The sequence below is a fragment of the Rattus norvegicus genome, chromosome 4 (genome assembly GCF_036323735.1).
Source record: "Rattus norvegicus strain BN/NHsdMcwi chromosome 4, GRCr8, whole genome shotgun sequence".
Classification (NCBI taxonomy): Eukaryota; Metazoa; Chordata; class Mammalia; order Rodentia; family Muridae; genus Rattus; species Rattus norvegicus.
The window spans coordinates 42,895,950-42,912,443 of record NC_086022.1 but is presented as its reverse complement, the minus strand read 5'-3'; the positions used below and the strand labels follow the sequence as shown (position 1 = coordinate 42,912,443).

At 37.7% G+C, this 16,494-nt stretch overlaps 1 protein-coding gene across 1 annotated transcript in view; it reads left to right on the top strand.

The window, feature by feature from the left end:
- The first annotated feature begins 897 nt into the window (after window positions 1-897).
- Bmt2 (base methyltransferase of 25S rRNA 2 homolog) overlaps window positions 898-16,494 on the top strand; it is a 63,827-nt gene continuing 48,230 nt past the window's right edge. Inside the window, exons 1-2 of the mRNA NM_001109221.3 lie at window positions 898-1,174; window positions 15,013-15,154. Coding sequence (NP_001102691.1) covers window positions 1,021-1,174; window positions 15,013-15,154 — 296 coding nt within the window. The 5' untranslated portion in view covers window positions 898-1,020. The remainder of the gene's footprint in view (window positions 1,175-15,012; window positions 15,155-16,494) is intronic.

Genomic DNA, 16,494 nt, shown 5'->3' with positions numbered 1-16,494 from the left:
GAGAACGGGCTTCCACTTTTCTTAAAGAAGTCAGCAATCACATCCCCTTAATAGTTTTGTGCACATATGAAAGGAGGTAGAAAAGGAGAGGCATTTACTAAATTCTGCATCCACCAGTGTACTGTCTAAAACAATGAGAGGCCACCTGAGCAGACTTTTTTGTGGGTTCTGAGATGATCTACAATCAGTGTAGGTTTTCCAGTAACCCATTGTTATGGTGAATACAGAAGTTTTACGGGAAGACAACATGGCCTTTCTGTGTTTATAACTTGATTGTCCCACATCTCCTATTATTTTTTAGGATCTTTCTTTCCCCCAATTCGTTGTCTTTAGTCCAGCAGCAGTATGCCAGGCATTAACCACGGTTAGCTAAGAGAATTACATCTGGATTTGGTAGTTTGACCTCTCCTTGACCCCAAAGAAGGCTTGCAAGTTTGGACTCCTTGAAAAGTAAAACCCAGCGCAGCAGTCAAGTTTTCAAAGGGTATCTAGTAGAAGGGAATTTTCATAGGTGCAACAGGGTGCAGCGGGAACTCAGGTAGATTGCGTCTTCTGGCGGCATCATACCAAAACTCACAGCGGCTTGGGAAGTTGGGAGACGTGCCAAAGCTGGACCGTACAATGAAGCTCAACTAGGCAAAAAAACTCTGGGGCGCAAGCGCACCCCACACCATAGGCCTCCTCCCCTAGGCAGCCCGGGCTCCTCCGCACAGCATCCGGGGCGTGGCCTGGCAAGGAGCCCAGTGCTTTCTCCGCCTCCTTCAGCTGCTCCTTCCCAAACAACCCGGCGCTCCGCCGCTGCCCTTTGCCCATTGGTCGTTGTCCCTTTCCATTTCCACCCAGCCCTCCGAAGTTCACCAATCACCTTGCGCTCTTGAGAAGACACCGCCCCCGAGGCCTTAGCTGTGGCTCCTCGGCCTCCTCCGGCTGCTGCCTCTGCTGCTGCCTCCTCCTTCCCCACCTCCTCCGTCCGGGGAGAGACCGCGGGGCCCGAGGGGCGGCGGCAGCGGCGGCAGCGCTATGGAGCCGGGGCCGGGTGGCCGAGGCGCAGCGCGCGGACAGCGGCCCCCGAACGCCGCGCAGCCCCGGGAGCAGGAGCGGAAGCTGGAGCAGGAGAAGCTGTCCGGGGTGGTGAAGAGCGTCCACCGGCGGCTCCGCAAGAAATACCGCGAAGGTAAACAGGCAGCGGGGGAGGGGAGGCGGGTCCCCCGGCTGGGTCAGCTCTTTCTAGCCTCACAGGCCACCATTGACATACACGGGGGCGGCACGTCTGCCCAGGCCGCGACCAGCCGGCCACGGGCTATCGGCTCCCGGAGCCCTAATGGGCAGTCGCCACCCGCCTAGGCCCTGTCCCCAGCGGTGGGCTGAGACCACTGTCATCGAGCACACACTCAGAGGGAGGGAGGGGCTTTCAGGTAAGACCCGAAGACAGGGGAAAAAATCCACGAAGGAGAGAGACTGGCAGGAGCGAAGCTGCCCCTCACTCTTCTGCGCTGGACCAGCCTGTTGTTCAGCCGGCTTGGCAACAGCCCCTCTTCCTCTTCGCTCCCTGGCAAGGCCGTGCTGAGGCCTCCCCTGCCTGGGCGTCCAGGGCTGCGAAGTCAGCAGGCCCAGCAGAAGATCTCAAGGTGCTTCACCGTGTTTTACGGGGAAGAAAGGGTGGCAGGTAGCTTCCCTCCACCGCAGCTCCATCTTCAAGTTTATGGAGGTAGTCCAGGAAGAGATCGGGGACAGGTTCTTAAAATACTGTACAGTTTTGAATTATCTCTAACCACAGTGACTCTGAAAGACACGGATGCCATTGAAGCTGGCCATAGGTACAGCCCCCTCCTTCATGGAGGCAGCTTTTCTGTCTTGCGCATTTGCCGGAACAATGTCTATAGTTGAATTTTATGAGTTATCCTGGCATTTTGTGAAGAAGGGCTTACAAACAAAGCAACTTTATAAGACTTGGAAGGTGATACTTTGCATTTTTCTTCATATGTTCAGGGGAAAAAAATTCTGCTGAGTGTTAAAATGGGCTACTTTCAGTGGATTTTTCTTTAGCTTAGTTGCAAAATGAAAACTCAGCAGGGTTCTAATGTCAGTCTTTTAACTAGTTAATAATTTAGATTAAAAGAAAAATTATGACAGTGAAGGAACAAAGACTTGTGAGATCATGTCACTTTTCAGTTACGTACACTTTTCAATTACTCTGAAAGTTCAGTCAAGTCTATCTTCCTTTGAGTGTCGTTGATGTGTTTTATTTTTAACACCATTCAAAGTTTCTTTCCTTGACAACTTAGCTGGCTTTTAATAGAGACCATTTGATATCCCCAAAGATGGCTAATAGCTATTGTTTGATAGGTACCAGTAGAAAAGCCTTGGCAAGCATATTAAGGTATTGAATTTTTTTTATTGAAAATACTTTAATTCCCAACCGCAATTCAATAAAATGAGTGGTTACCATAGCAACAGTTGCATCATTCTTGATAGTCACAAAATGCACTTACATAATGGCATTCTCTATTGGTTTTTATGTTGTTTGAAGAAATGAGGAAATAAGTGGACCCAATTTTCTTCAATTTATCATGTCATTTTGTACAAATTTATGGCACATCTTTTAAAAGAGAATGGCTAGTGTATAATTCGGATTCTATTCTTAACCTTTTTGTAATAATTTCATTGTTATTCATTATTCATTTATTCATAAACGAATAGGCTCCACTTAACACACTGCTAATGTGTCATTATCTCTTTAAGCTGCTGTTTATGCGTGCTTAGTCTCACATGTTTAAACATGTCTTTAAGCCTAAATTCTAGCTAGGAGGACACTTGGTTCACAATGAGGATTGATCCTTTGAAATACCCAGAATGGGAAGCAATGCATGGAGTTCAGAAACAAATGATCTGAGATGTCCTGGCAGTCTAAGCATTTGCATGAAGCAAATCTTTTGACATTTTAATGCCCTGAATTCCATCAATGACTTAGGTGTTTTACTTTCCGGGCATAGTATTGTACTGATGGTCTCCAGTCATAAATGTATTCTATAAGCTCATAACAGTTTTCTTACCAGGGAATACAGTAAAATTTCTCAACGTAAAACCTTGGAATGTCAGACTATAGGAAACCATAATTTTCATTAATGATTCTCAAACATGGCTGATCTTAAATTGTCTATATTTTTATCTCAGGTCTATAGTCTCTGCATCTCCATAAAGGACAGGACGCATACTAGGGAGATTTATTTAGTGTATATCCCAAATTTCATAATTTCAGTTTTATAGTTTAGTAAACTCAGTCCTAAAAAGATCAAAGTAACTTGGTGAAACTGAGGCAGTTTATCATTATTTTATGGGAAATGGACTGTCCGTCTCATCTCTCATCCTAGTATTGGTAACATAATGTTAGACTACAGAAGAAACGAAGATCAGGAAGTAACACTGAAAGTTGAGCAAGGAAAAAGGATCTAAGTTGATGGGTCTGGGCTGTCTATGGAAATGGAACAATGGAAGTGGGAATGGAAGTTTAGTATTTTTTCAGGGATATTCTGGTAATGAAAAATAGACTGGGGTAGAATGAAAAGGGAAACAGCAATTCCCGAAGAGTAAGAACACAAGTAAGGATAAAGAATATAGGGTAGAATAGAGTTTACCTTGTGTATGTTTCTGATTGTGGATTGGAAATGCCACAGAAAGAAAAGTGAAAACAGGACCTTTCTGCTATGATGGGTTTTTCCTCCATTGCTCTAATCTGTTCAGCTGGTAAGTGTTGACAGTGATGGGCAGCGTGGGTAGGAAGAGGGAACTACTGCGTTACGAAGGTGAGTAAGCATATCTAGGGCACTTGTGACCACTTTTTCACCCTGCTCCGTCTGACTGCCTGCCTTCTGTCACCACTCAAAGTGTAATGGTCAGTGTTTGAGATGGTACTATATATCTAAGTTACTAAAAGAAAATGTGAGGACAGTTCCTAGAATTGGTAATGAGGGGATATTTTGATGTCCAGCCATTTGTGGGTAAGAAATTTACAGATTGAGTTTATATGCAGGAAAATATGCTTACACAAATATGCTATATAGAATTTTGGAATTTGACTTCTCCAGCAACTTAAAATATTTTAACTTGATTGGAAGGTGTATAGACAGTTTATTTATAAGAAATACCTAGTTTAATTTTGTTTTCTAAGCAAGAACTTTGTTGATTAGTCAGGTTTACTTGTTCGGTGTATCTGACTAAGAACTAAACAGGAGCCATGTAGATTTTCAGTTTTGTTTTTGTTTTCTCTGTAGTTTTGGGGTGTGTGTGTGTGTGAGTGTGTGTGTGTGTGTGTGTGTGTGTGTGTGTGTGTGTGTGTGTTTCTGACTGTGCATGTACCTGTGTTGGCAAGAAGTCAACATCAGTTTTACCCATTTTGTTTTTTGAGTCAGGGGTCTCTTTCTGAACCTAGAGCTCACTAATTAGGGTAGACAGGCTGTCTTGAGATTGGTAAGATTGTAGTTGCTCTTGTATATGATGTTTGGAATCTGAACACATTGATGGAGATGTTTCTCCAGTTCTCACATCTTTTGTGGCCAACTATTGAGATGAGAAAATTGTGGGGGAAATGGTAACTTTAAATTAGAGATAATTTAAAACTAAAACCAAAACAGCCTTAAAATTAATAGAATTATAATACTGATGTTTTGCATGAAGTACAATATTTGAATTGTTTTAAAAATTAGGATCATGGATTGTTTTAACTTTCCTTTTCTTTCAGTATTCTCTCCATAGCTGTTTTAATAAATTGACCAAGTCTATGACCCAAAATACAGTTTGAACCACTTCTTTTTGTCTACTTTATTTTCAAGTGAGTTTTCACAGTTTTCATTTTTATGCTTTCCTCCTAGTTACTACTCATTATGATACAGAATCAGAAAAGTGTGTATGTATGCACACAGGCATATGAGAATCTTTGCTTGTTCACTAAAATATGCAGATTCTCCATCAAAAGTCTGGTTAACTTAGCCCTAGACATGTTTTGCAGAGGGGAAATGAAAGGATAATTCATTTAATATCTGTAACACTATATAATGATCATCACTAACAGGAACACTGATGCTGTTGATTAAGTGAAGAGCACACAGTAGGTGTGCAGTGTATATTACCTATTTGATTTTGTCATTGTGTGTCTGATGTATCTCTGCAAGGAAGGGGGTTATAGTTTAAAAAATTAATACAAAAGCATAAATATAAGTCCTTTGGTTATTTAACAAGCTAAAGCAAAAAACCAAGCAAAAACCCAAATGCTGTGGTCTCAGCCTTGGGTCCATTTTAAGTGACATCTTTGGAACTCTATAGGATATTTCTATGACACTTCAAAACACAGCATTCCATGAAGTGTGCAGTAGACAAAAAAGTCGGTGCTGAAGTGGAAGCACAGTAGGAAGTAATCTCGAGGAGGCGGGGTAGGTGGCTCTGGATGGTCGTCTGATTTAAAGTTGATAAAGACATAAGAAACTGTCATGATTGTGAGAAAAAAAAACCTAAGAATATTTTGAAGGGTAGACTAAGAAGTTTTCATAAAGGAAAGAGGAAAAGACAGCAATAATGTAAGGAGTTTGTGACTGGGAAAGTGTAGGCAGCTATTAAGCCTCCAGTTTAGAAATGTATTATATATGGTTGAGTCAGAGTGCTGTGAGAACAGGGCAGACAGGCAGATTGGCTTAGAGTAAGGATGGGGACAGTGCTTGAGAATGGATGTATTCTTTGGAAGTGGAAGCCTGGAAGCCTTCTATATGGAGGGCAGTACATAAACAAACAAATGCACTGCCAAGTGGAGGAGTGCCTGATGTGCTCAGTGGTGCTTGAAGCCAGGAGTAGGTAAGGGTGAGAGGAAAGAGTGGAGCTGTTCCAGAACACAGGGAGCAGAGTTTCCTCAGGGCTAGGTTGTAGCACTGCACAACTATACCTACTATTTAAGTACTCAAAGTGATAACGTAAAGTCTTCAAGAAAAGAGCCAATCATGATTATTACTTTCTTTAAGAAATTATGATTGGCTTTGATTCTCAACATTGGACTAAGTGCAGTGTTTTGTGTATATCCTGTTTGTGGCTTCCTCTATCTAATATGATGTTTTCTTATTCTTTAAATAATTACTTATTTATTTTATGTATGTGAGTACACAGTAGCTGTCTTCAGACACACCAGAAGAGGGCATCAGATTGCCTGTATCAGACACCACGTGGTTGCAGGGAATTGAACGCCAGACCTCTGGAAGAACAGTCAGTGTCCTTAACTGCTGAGCCTTCTCTCCAGCCCTAATGTCAGGTTTCTTATGCATTAGTGAGCATCACTATTATGTTAACTTTAAAATGCCAATTCTTAGGCCCCCCAGAAAGCAATTCTGTAAGTTGGATATGAGAACATGTTTAACTGTTTCTTGTCTGCTTCTGATGCAGGCAACTGTTTTACCCCTTTGTGGGGTGGGACACTGAACCAAGGCTATTTTGTTATAAACTAGACAGTTTGATGTAAAAGAATGAACCCATGTCTGGAGCTCTGATTGTGTTTTAAACTCATTCTTGTGTACCTATACAATGCTTCACTTCTAGGATAAAACCCTAGTATGAAGGAGGGACAGGTCAGTTGAGAAAGCTAAGTAGACTAGGGATTTTTTTACACTCAGTACTTTTGCTACACTGCTATGTAAAGAGTTATTTATTTTTAAGGACAATATCCATACCAGTAGTCTTTAAATGCCCCTTTAATAGATTTAATGCATAATTTAATTTCAGATATTAATTTCTTTTTTCCTTACTTTTTAGAATTCGTTTGGTTGTTTCTTGGTATTTCTGTAGTTAAAATAAGCACCTATATTAATTTCTAAATAATACAGGCAAATGTTTCACACAGCCCCTGTCACATCCATCTCTTAGAGCATTTATATTAATTTAGAACAATTCAGTGCTTGGAAATGCCCTTTCTGTCATAGATATGTTATATAACATAGATATAATAAGATATGTTTGTCACATATAACAAATTAACCTAAAATCATACTGTGCTGTTCAAAGAACAATCTCACATTTAAGACTTTAATCATTGACAGTGACATTAAGAAGTTTCTGTTTTATGGTGAAAAACCTCTGGAGCTCCCATTTTTATTAGTTCTTTCCAATTTCTAAAATTAGCAGGGTCCTAACCATCCTCAAGTTACATGAATATCAAAGGTGGTATTTGTAGCTGGCCTGCCTGAAAGACAGCATTAAAAATCTGTTTGCTTCTGTCAGCAAGCACTTCTTGGCATCTCCAATAGTGACTGGGTTTGGTGGCTGCATATGGGATGGATGCCCAGGTGGGGCAGTTTCTGGATTTCTTTTTCTTCAGTCCCTGCTCTACTCTTTGTCCCTGTATTTCCTTCCATGAGTATTTTGTTCTCCCTTCCAAGAAGGAATGAAGCATCCACACTTTGGTCTTCCTGATTCTTGGACTTCATATGATCTGTGAATTTTTTCTTAGGTATTTTAAGCTTTTGAGCTAACATCCACTTATCAGTGAGTGCATACTGTGTATGTTCTTTTGTGCCTGGGTTACTTCACTCAGAATATTTTCTAGTTCTATCCATTTGCCTATGAATTTCATAAAGTCATTGTTTTTGATAGCTGAGTAATATTCCATTGTATAGATGTACCACATTTTCTGTATCCATTCCTCTGTTGAAGGGCATCTGGGTTCTTTCCAGCTTCTGGCTATTATAAATAAGGCTGCTATGAACATAGTGGAGCACGTGTCTTTTTTATGTGTTGGGGCATCTTTTGGGTATATGCCCAAGAGAGGTATAGCTGGGTCCTCAGGTAGTTCAATGTCCAATTTTCTGAGGAACTGTCAGGCTGATTTCCAGAGTAAGAAAAAAAACTGAAGGAGCTGAAGGTACCCAACCAATGAGTACACATGGAGGGACCCAGACTGCAGCCACATATGTAGCAGAGGATGGCATTGTCCAGCATCAACAGGAGGAAAAGCTCTTGGTCCCGTGAAGGTGCATTTCCACAGTGTAGGGGAATGCCAGGGCTAGGGCATTGAGGTTGGAGTGGGTGGGTAGAAGTGGGAGCATACTACTCAGAGAAGCAGGGGGAATGGAAAGGGAGTATGGGAGAGGGGAAAAAAGAGAGAACATTTGAAATGTAAATACATGAAATATGCAAGAAAAATAAGATAAAAAAAAAAAGAATTGGTTTGCTCCTCGGTATTATCCTTTGCCCTATTCCATTCCCATTCCTGTATCACTACTAAAATATTCATCTTGAAACTAGGAGTACTGATGCCCAGGAAGTTTAACCATGTATTGTTTTCTTGACATTGAAAATTCTAGCTATTAGCCAAACGCGGTGGAACATGTCTCTAGTCCCAGCACTTAACAGTTTGAAGCTTGAAGTTGAAGAGTTAGAAGTCAGCCTGGCTATATAACATAACTATAGAGATAGTAGTAATAATAATAATAATGATAATAATAATGATTATTATTATCATTATTATTATTACTATAATGGTTCCTAAATAGATAAATCAAGCAATCTGCCTCACCTCATCTTGAAATACTTTGGTTTAATATTAGAAATCTCTTTAAATTCTACAGTAGTCATTTAGGCTAGCTTCTTAGAATGTTTAGCACAGATTCCATATAAATAAGTGCCTGTGTTTGTGCACACCACAGTTGGCATGAGGATTTCTCATCTCGTTCCCACTTAGCTTAGTTCTTTCAGTAGACTTCTACCTTTTGTCTAACATCGTTCCTCACATAGATTGAAGATCCATATATAGGAGCAGCTAGTAGACATGCTCTCTTGTTGAGTAGATTGATGACTTTATCTCCGCTTAGTGATTCAAGCTATTCTGAACATTCCCCTTTTTATGTACTTAAAATTACAAATACTGGAGACACAGGTACGGTGACAGTTGACAAGTTACACTGAAATACATTTGAACAATACGTTTGCTTTATTGTATGTAGTAACTTCTGTTCTTCCTCTTGGTACTCTGCCCTGCTTACACGTTGATTCCTTTATGTCATTATTCCAATTTTTTAAAAATGTTTTTAGCCTACAAAAATCAGGAATATTTTAATGGGTATAATAATATCTATGTTTATATTGAAGTATGGTAGTTGTTTATATATTCACTTATATTTGTATACCCTGAGTTCACAGATAGAAATTTTATGGCCCTTTATCATTCTGTTAAATTTTGGAGGCCAAGTTTATGGTAATTAAAAATGTAATTTGTGAGAAACACCGGTATACTGCCTTCTGGTACCTCAAATGCAGCTTTATTCATGTCCATCACAGGGGTTGTTTAGAATAAATTGTTACTCTCATACCTGTAAAGATGTGTCTGAGCACCGCTGGTTCCCACTTATGTAGCAGTTTCCTACTTATATAAATTAACTTTTGGAAAGATTTTCATAAGTCTTTTTATTTTCAAGTTTGATATTACACCAACCAAGTGATCTTTGTACATATACATGTACAAAAATTATTTTTCACAAAGAAGAAACAAGTAACAAGGTCTTGATTTCTTACACTGTCTTCCTTACAGAAAATAGTCAGACTTTTGTAGTTTGGATGAAGTCTTTCTCTCTCTCTCTCTCTCTCTCTCTAAAAAGATTTATTTCTTTATTTTAGGTACATGAGCACACTGTCTCTGTGTTCAGACACACCAGAAGAGGGCATCAGATCCCATTACAGATGGTTGTGAGCCACAATGTGGTTGCTGGGAATTGAACTCAGGACCTCTGGAAGTGCAGTCAGTGCTCTTAACCACTGAGCCATCTCTCCAGCACCTTGAATGAAGTTTCTTCCTTCCTTCCTTCCTTCCTTCCTTCCTTCCTTTCTTTCTTTCTTTCTTTCTTTCTTTCTTTCTTTCTTTCTTTCTCTCTCTCTCTCTCTCTTTCTTTCTTTCTTTCTCTCTTTCTTTTTTTTGAATAAAGTTTCTCAATCATAAATGCTTCTTACAAAAGGCTGCTTCATAAAGATATACTGAGTAAAATTGTACTTGTAGCTATCAGGGTTAATTCATGTATCATTTTGCTCTTTAAATTTAATTGGACTCCACTTTGCCCCAAGTTTCACGATGTTTTATATTGTTTCAGAGGAGTTTGACTCTACATCCTTGCTATTATATATAGGCTCGTGGTTTTGAGCCGTGAATATACAGTGGATTTATTTGTAAAGTGTTAGGGTTCACAATCTAGATCCATTAAATGAAATGTGCATTGAGAATTGGCCAACAGAGATGAGAACGACTACCAAAAACCTAAGGGATAATGCAGTTGCAGAGACTACATGACAGCATCTGACTGACAAAAGCCCATCTGTCTGTGGTCAGTACAGTCCTTGTAGTCTGGCTGGCTCAGCTCTTTGTTCCTATTCATGAATGCTTATCAACTCAAAACAGCAAATGATGAAGTGTGATATGGTGATTAGAACCTAACTTTTCCCCATTCAGTCATCAGTTTTATTTCTTCATGTTTGAAGCAATAGCATTTAAAAGTCATTTGAAATCTGATCTTCTAGAGATAATGCACCTGTGGCCGTATTTGGTAGTATGCCTGTCATATCAGGATCACTCTGAATTCCTAAAAGTTGAAGACTGACATAAGTATTAGGTCTCTGGCGGATTTCTTTTTGAGAATTTGGCCTTGAAGCTAAGGAACTATATTTTTAATCCGTAGACTAATTCATGATACTATTTTAATTTTGTAGCATTTGTAATGGTCATTGTACATCAGTTTGAAACTCATGTAGTTTATACACAGTTGACTCCTTCCATTTAATGTGCAGAAGAACTCCATGAATGTTAAAAGTTGTACGCATTTGTGAAATCATTGCCATCAAATACAAAAATATTTCCATCACTCCCAGAATTCCCTTTTCTTCCTTCTCTCTCTACTCGTTGCTCCATTTAGGATCTGTTGTTATAGTTATCTTTTGGAGTTTTATATACTTAGAATAATATATGATCATTTAAAAATCAGTAATATATCATCGATTACAGGCTAAGCTGCCAAGAGTTATCATCTGGGAAATAACCCCATGATATGTTATATAATCCCAACTTGTCAGCACTAAATGCATACATATGAGGAACACTAAGTGGATTGAATAGTGTACGTGTGTGTGTGTGTGTGTGTGTGTGTGTGTGTGTATCACAGATATACTTATTATATATAAAATAATTTAAAAAGAGGTCATGGTAAGAAATTGATTGCTATTTTGATAAAAATGTACCTTATATAATGATTCCTTAGTCAATCTACCATCCATCACAAGATAGTAATTTGGTTGTATATGACCATAAAAATTTACTACTTTACTAATGTGTACATTTTAATTATTTACCTTATTGTATATTAGATCTCTAAAGCTTATTCTTTCGTAACGTAGTTTTATTCTTTGACCAATGTCTGTGTCCTCATCTTTTCCTCCTTAAACCTCTGACGAGCACACACTACTCTGTATATCTTTAAGCTATCTGCTTCAGGTTCCACATATAAGTGATCTGTGATGTATGCCTTTCTGCGATTGTATATCTCATGGAGGGTAATGACCTAGTGCCAGGATTTCCTTTTTTAGGTAGAATGATGCTTCGTTATATAATTCTTTAGTTTGTTACCCATTGATAAACACAGGTTTTTTTCTGTATCTCGCGATTTAATACCACAGTGAACATGAGAATGGAAAATCTCTTTTACGTATGGGGTTTGTTTCTCATATATACAGAGAGGAGAAAGGAAGGGGTAGAAACTTTGGGATGTTTTGAGGAACCTCTATATGGCTGAACTATACTCTCAGCACATAGAATATAGACTCCCTTGTCCCCACATGTAGTTTCTTCTTTTTTAATGCTAGCCATCACATGTAGTTTTAATTAGCATTTGCTTAATTTCTAGTGATGATGACCATCTTTGCATTTGCCTGGTAATCCTTTTATATGTCTGGTTAGGAAAACAATGTGACTTTATTTCCTTTACCCACTTTTTAAAAAGACTGGTATAATTTTGGTATTGAGTTTTATGAGTCCTTACATATTCCTTACCATAGTAAGATTGATATAGTTTTGTCATAAATTAGTCATACAGTTATACTCATTCAATTTCAGATTTTTGCTTTATATTTATAACCTTTAAGAATGAGAATAAAGATAATAACTGAGAAGAATATAATTTATAAAGAGATGATCCCAACATGTAAAAATGCAGATTCATTTTCCTCACCTATAAGAAACTTCTTATAATTTCTTGGTTTTACTCAGATTATTTCCTTAAGTATAAAGATTTTCTTAAAAAGCCTGTGAACAACTACCAAAGAATTAATAGCTGGGACTTCTCCTCCACCTGCAGTGAGCAAAGAGACAAAAACATTTTAATGAGCCTGAGAATGACATTTCACATTTCAGATAAGCCGATAATAAACTTCAAAACTACATGAAAAGCACTACTTAAAGTTAATTTTGTTTAATATGGGGAATACAGAGGCCTTCTAAAAAGCTATAGGGAAATAGGTTTCTCTGTAGTTACAATCGCCTTTGCATCTTCTAGGTAGTAGTTAATTATAGAGTAAATCAAGTTTCAGAGTCTAAAATGACATGGTAAGGACACTAAGACGCTTTAATAGAGGGCAGTAGTGTCTCATATCACAACCCTTAGTTCTCAGGTGTAATGGACAAACTTAGCTCAGAGTCACCATCCGTGACAAGAGTTGTGCTTTGAGTGTGTGCTATTTTTCTGTTACCTTTCTCCAGAACTGTTGTCACCCTCAGTGGTTATGTCCCTCTACAGTAAGTGCATATCAGAATTCAATGCATTCTCATTTCCCAGTTAACTGGGAACAGGATAGTTTGTTAGTGCTCAAGCTTCCTGCCCTTTAGATGCCCTTTAGATGTAGTAGCATTGTGGATGTGGTGACCTCACCAGCAGTGTCTCCAGAACACCCCTATACTGCGGTTAGCTTTTTCTCCTGCTTTGTTGATTGTTGTTCCTCTCCTCCCCTTCCCTCCCCTCTCCACTCTCCTCTCTCCTCTCTCCCCCCATTCCCTTACTGCTATAGTTTAGGACTCTTCCAAATAGAGTACAAGTATCCAAATCTTTAAATTTTATTTACCATGTAGAATGTAAATCAAGTCTTGCAAGAATTAAATCTATTTTCAGCACATACAAGTTCTTTGAAATACATTTGATAATGAATTGTTATTCAAATGACTCACATTTGCAAACACACGTGATTCATTGAAGTGTTTCTGTATAATGTTGTGTTATATAGGGTAGTGAAACAACTTCAAAGAGTCTTTTAAAGTTTAAGATGTAGAACTCAAATAATAAACCATTTTTAAAACTGCACTATACCGTATTAAATCATTTAGTATCACATTTGATGGGTAAATTCAGGAAGAGTAATGTTATGAGTGCTCATAGGAGTATAGAAGGAGCGCTAACCAGAGTGCTGCTTGAAGACCTCTTACTCTGTTTATAGTCTTAAACCACTACATCTGACAGATGTTGCTAAAAAAGAAATTGTTGAGAATTCAGAAAAATTTCATATGCTTTTTAAGGAGACAAATAATGCTAACTTGATGTGTAACAAATTAAGAGCCCAGTACCTTCACAAATATTAGTGACTTTTAAAAATATTAATCTATTAAGGGCATAATACTTTAGTATTAAAATCAGTCTTCAGTTTGTAATTTATTGATACCTTCATCCTTTTTACTGAACAATGTATATGAATATGTCTGTGCCCTTACTTGTTTTTATGGAGATAGTCAGGCTGGAGAGGTAATAAATGGGTTTTCAATTCAGTACTTACTAATCTGTGAAACTAAATAGCCAGCAAATAAAATTGTTTGGCTGTTTTTCAAATTTGAATAAATGTGTTGATTGTTAAATTTAAACTATTTTTATTTATTTTCTGTTATAGAAAAAAAGAAACAATCTTGCTTTGAGCAAGAGTTTTAAATATAATTAACTACACAGTTGTCTATTTCTTGTACATGTATATTTTGTTACTACATAAATACCTAGATTTAAATATTGTATGATAGAACTCAATTTCTTTGTTTAAAGATGGTGAACCAAGGTACTCAGATAATTTTAATTCTTTACCCTGTTCTGCTTCATTTGGCCAAATAATTCTTCAGTCATTATCAGTCTTCACAGTGATGTCTCGAATTTTATCTTAAATGTGATGATGACTGATTTAAAGACTAAAAAGTAATAGTTGGAGAGCAACCTGTGTGTGTGTTTGTATATGTGCATGTTGAAACACAGAAGACAATTTTAAGTGTCATTCCTCAGCTACCATACACCTTATATTTTTATTGTCTTTGGAGTGGAGGTATATCGCCACACAGGAACTGGCCAACTGGACCATGTTGGCTGGCCAGCTATGGTCAGTAAGCCAGAAAGGTCACCTGTCTCTCCCTGCCCATCCCTTAGATTACAAGCTTTAACTATTACACCAGGGTTGTTTCTGTGGCTTCTGGCAATGGAAACTCAAGTCTTTCTGCTTGCAAAGCAAACATTTTACCAAATGAAACATGTCCCCTCTAGCCACTTGCTTAATAGGTTTTATTTAGAGCATTAACAAAAGCTTGAAATTTTAGAGACGCTTGTAACATGCATTGATCCGTGAACAATGGGTGGGGCAGGGAAAACACAGGTGCTTCTGGTGTTCTTTTCAAGACTGTAGAATGCAAAGATACTGTGAAAATGAATGCTTGAATTTCCAGACATGGTTGTACCCTGCCAACATAGATTTGCTTTAGGAATAGGTAGCTCATATACTTACCCCTCTCTTTCTGTGTATGTTCAATTATGTAAATCTGTTTAAAACAGCCAATTTTGATTGTTCAGATCATCAGTCGTAAAACAATATTTAAAACTTTACTAAGTTTTAATTGATGACTTTTGTATACTTCGTTTATAAATTTTATTTTTTTAAAATTAGCTCACACATTTTAAATAAATTTAATCTAGTTCATCTTCTTTTTGTATACAGTGGGAGACTTTGATAAGATTTGGCGAGAACACTGTGAAGATGCAGAAACACTTTGTGAATATGCTGTTGCAATGAAAAATTTGGCAGATAATCACTGGGCAAAAACTTGCGAGGGTGAAGGTCGCATTGAATGGTGTTGTAGGTGAGTGTTTTAAAACCTGGTACTTTTGGTTTCCAATGTATTCTAACGTTTAAATGTAAAATGGCATGTAGTTTATTATACCACAGTGGGAAGTATACGGGCTCCAAGTGATATGTAGGTCACTCTTCAGATCCTCTTCTTCTTTGTGTCTCATTTGGTCTAGGTTTATTTCAGTTACCTTTCTTAATGAAAACACCTTTTCACATGTTTAATTTTGTCTAAACATTTTATAAAATATGATTTTAAATACTTTAAGTATTAACTTACACAAGATAAAATGATGGCGGACTCACCCATAATATAAAAACTTCTTTAGATAATACATTTGGATTGAAGTAAAAAATTCAATAAATTAAACTTGAAAATGTGTTACTAGTTTCAAAACCCCGAATTTTTGATATGTGATTTTGGGGTATGTCAGCATTTGTGTTGACTGTGGATATTTATTTTCTCTTAGTACACTTTATAATGTCGAAGTCAGAAAGTAGAACACTATTGCGACTGATGTCGTCAGTGTGGTGAAATCAGAAGATTTCTATATGGTGACTGAATTGTAAAGTGAATTTCAGAAGGAAAACTGTTTTGTCTGGGAAACTGTAGTTTCAATCTTACAGTGGCTTTCGTTCAAATTTCCCCTCTTTATACTTACTTTTCTTAAGAGTGTGTGTGTGTGTGTGTGTGTGTGTGTGCATGTGTGTGCATGTGTGTGAGAGTGTGTGTGTGAGTGTGTGTGTGTGTGTGTGTGTGTATGTGTGTGAGAGTGTGTGTGTGAGTGTGTGTGTGGTTACCATCTCTGTTCAGGCCTGAAGAACCCAGAAGCGGATGTTAGGTCTCTTGAGGCTACAGTTTGAAGGAGTTGTGAGTGTCCTGACATGGGTAGTGGAACTGAACTCAGGTCCTCTGGACAAACAGCCAGGGGACTTAACATCTCTCTGAACCTAATCCCTTTACAATTTATGTATTTGTTGAAACGAGGTATTTTTTTTATACAATCTATTCTAATTATAGTTTCTCTTATCCCAACTCTTCCAGCTCTTTACCCATCCAAATCAAGTTCATTCAATTCAAATTTTGCTTTCATGATATTTTTTGAAGTCATAAAACATATATTTTTATTAAGAACAGTGTGATTCATTGTATTGAAACATTTTAATCAATTTAACCACAACAAATATGAATTCTGCTGTTTTAATCCTTTGTATAAGTTTAACAGTGTTACATTTCTTTATTTTGTATTATTTTGTTTCTTTCTTTTTTGTTAAAAAATTTTATATAGTATATTTAGATAATGTTTCTTTCTTTTTTTTTCTTTTTTTTCTTTTATTAACTTGAGTATTTCT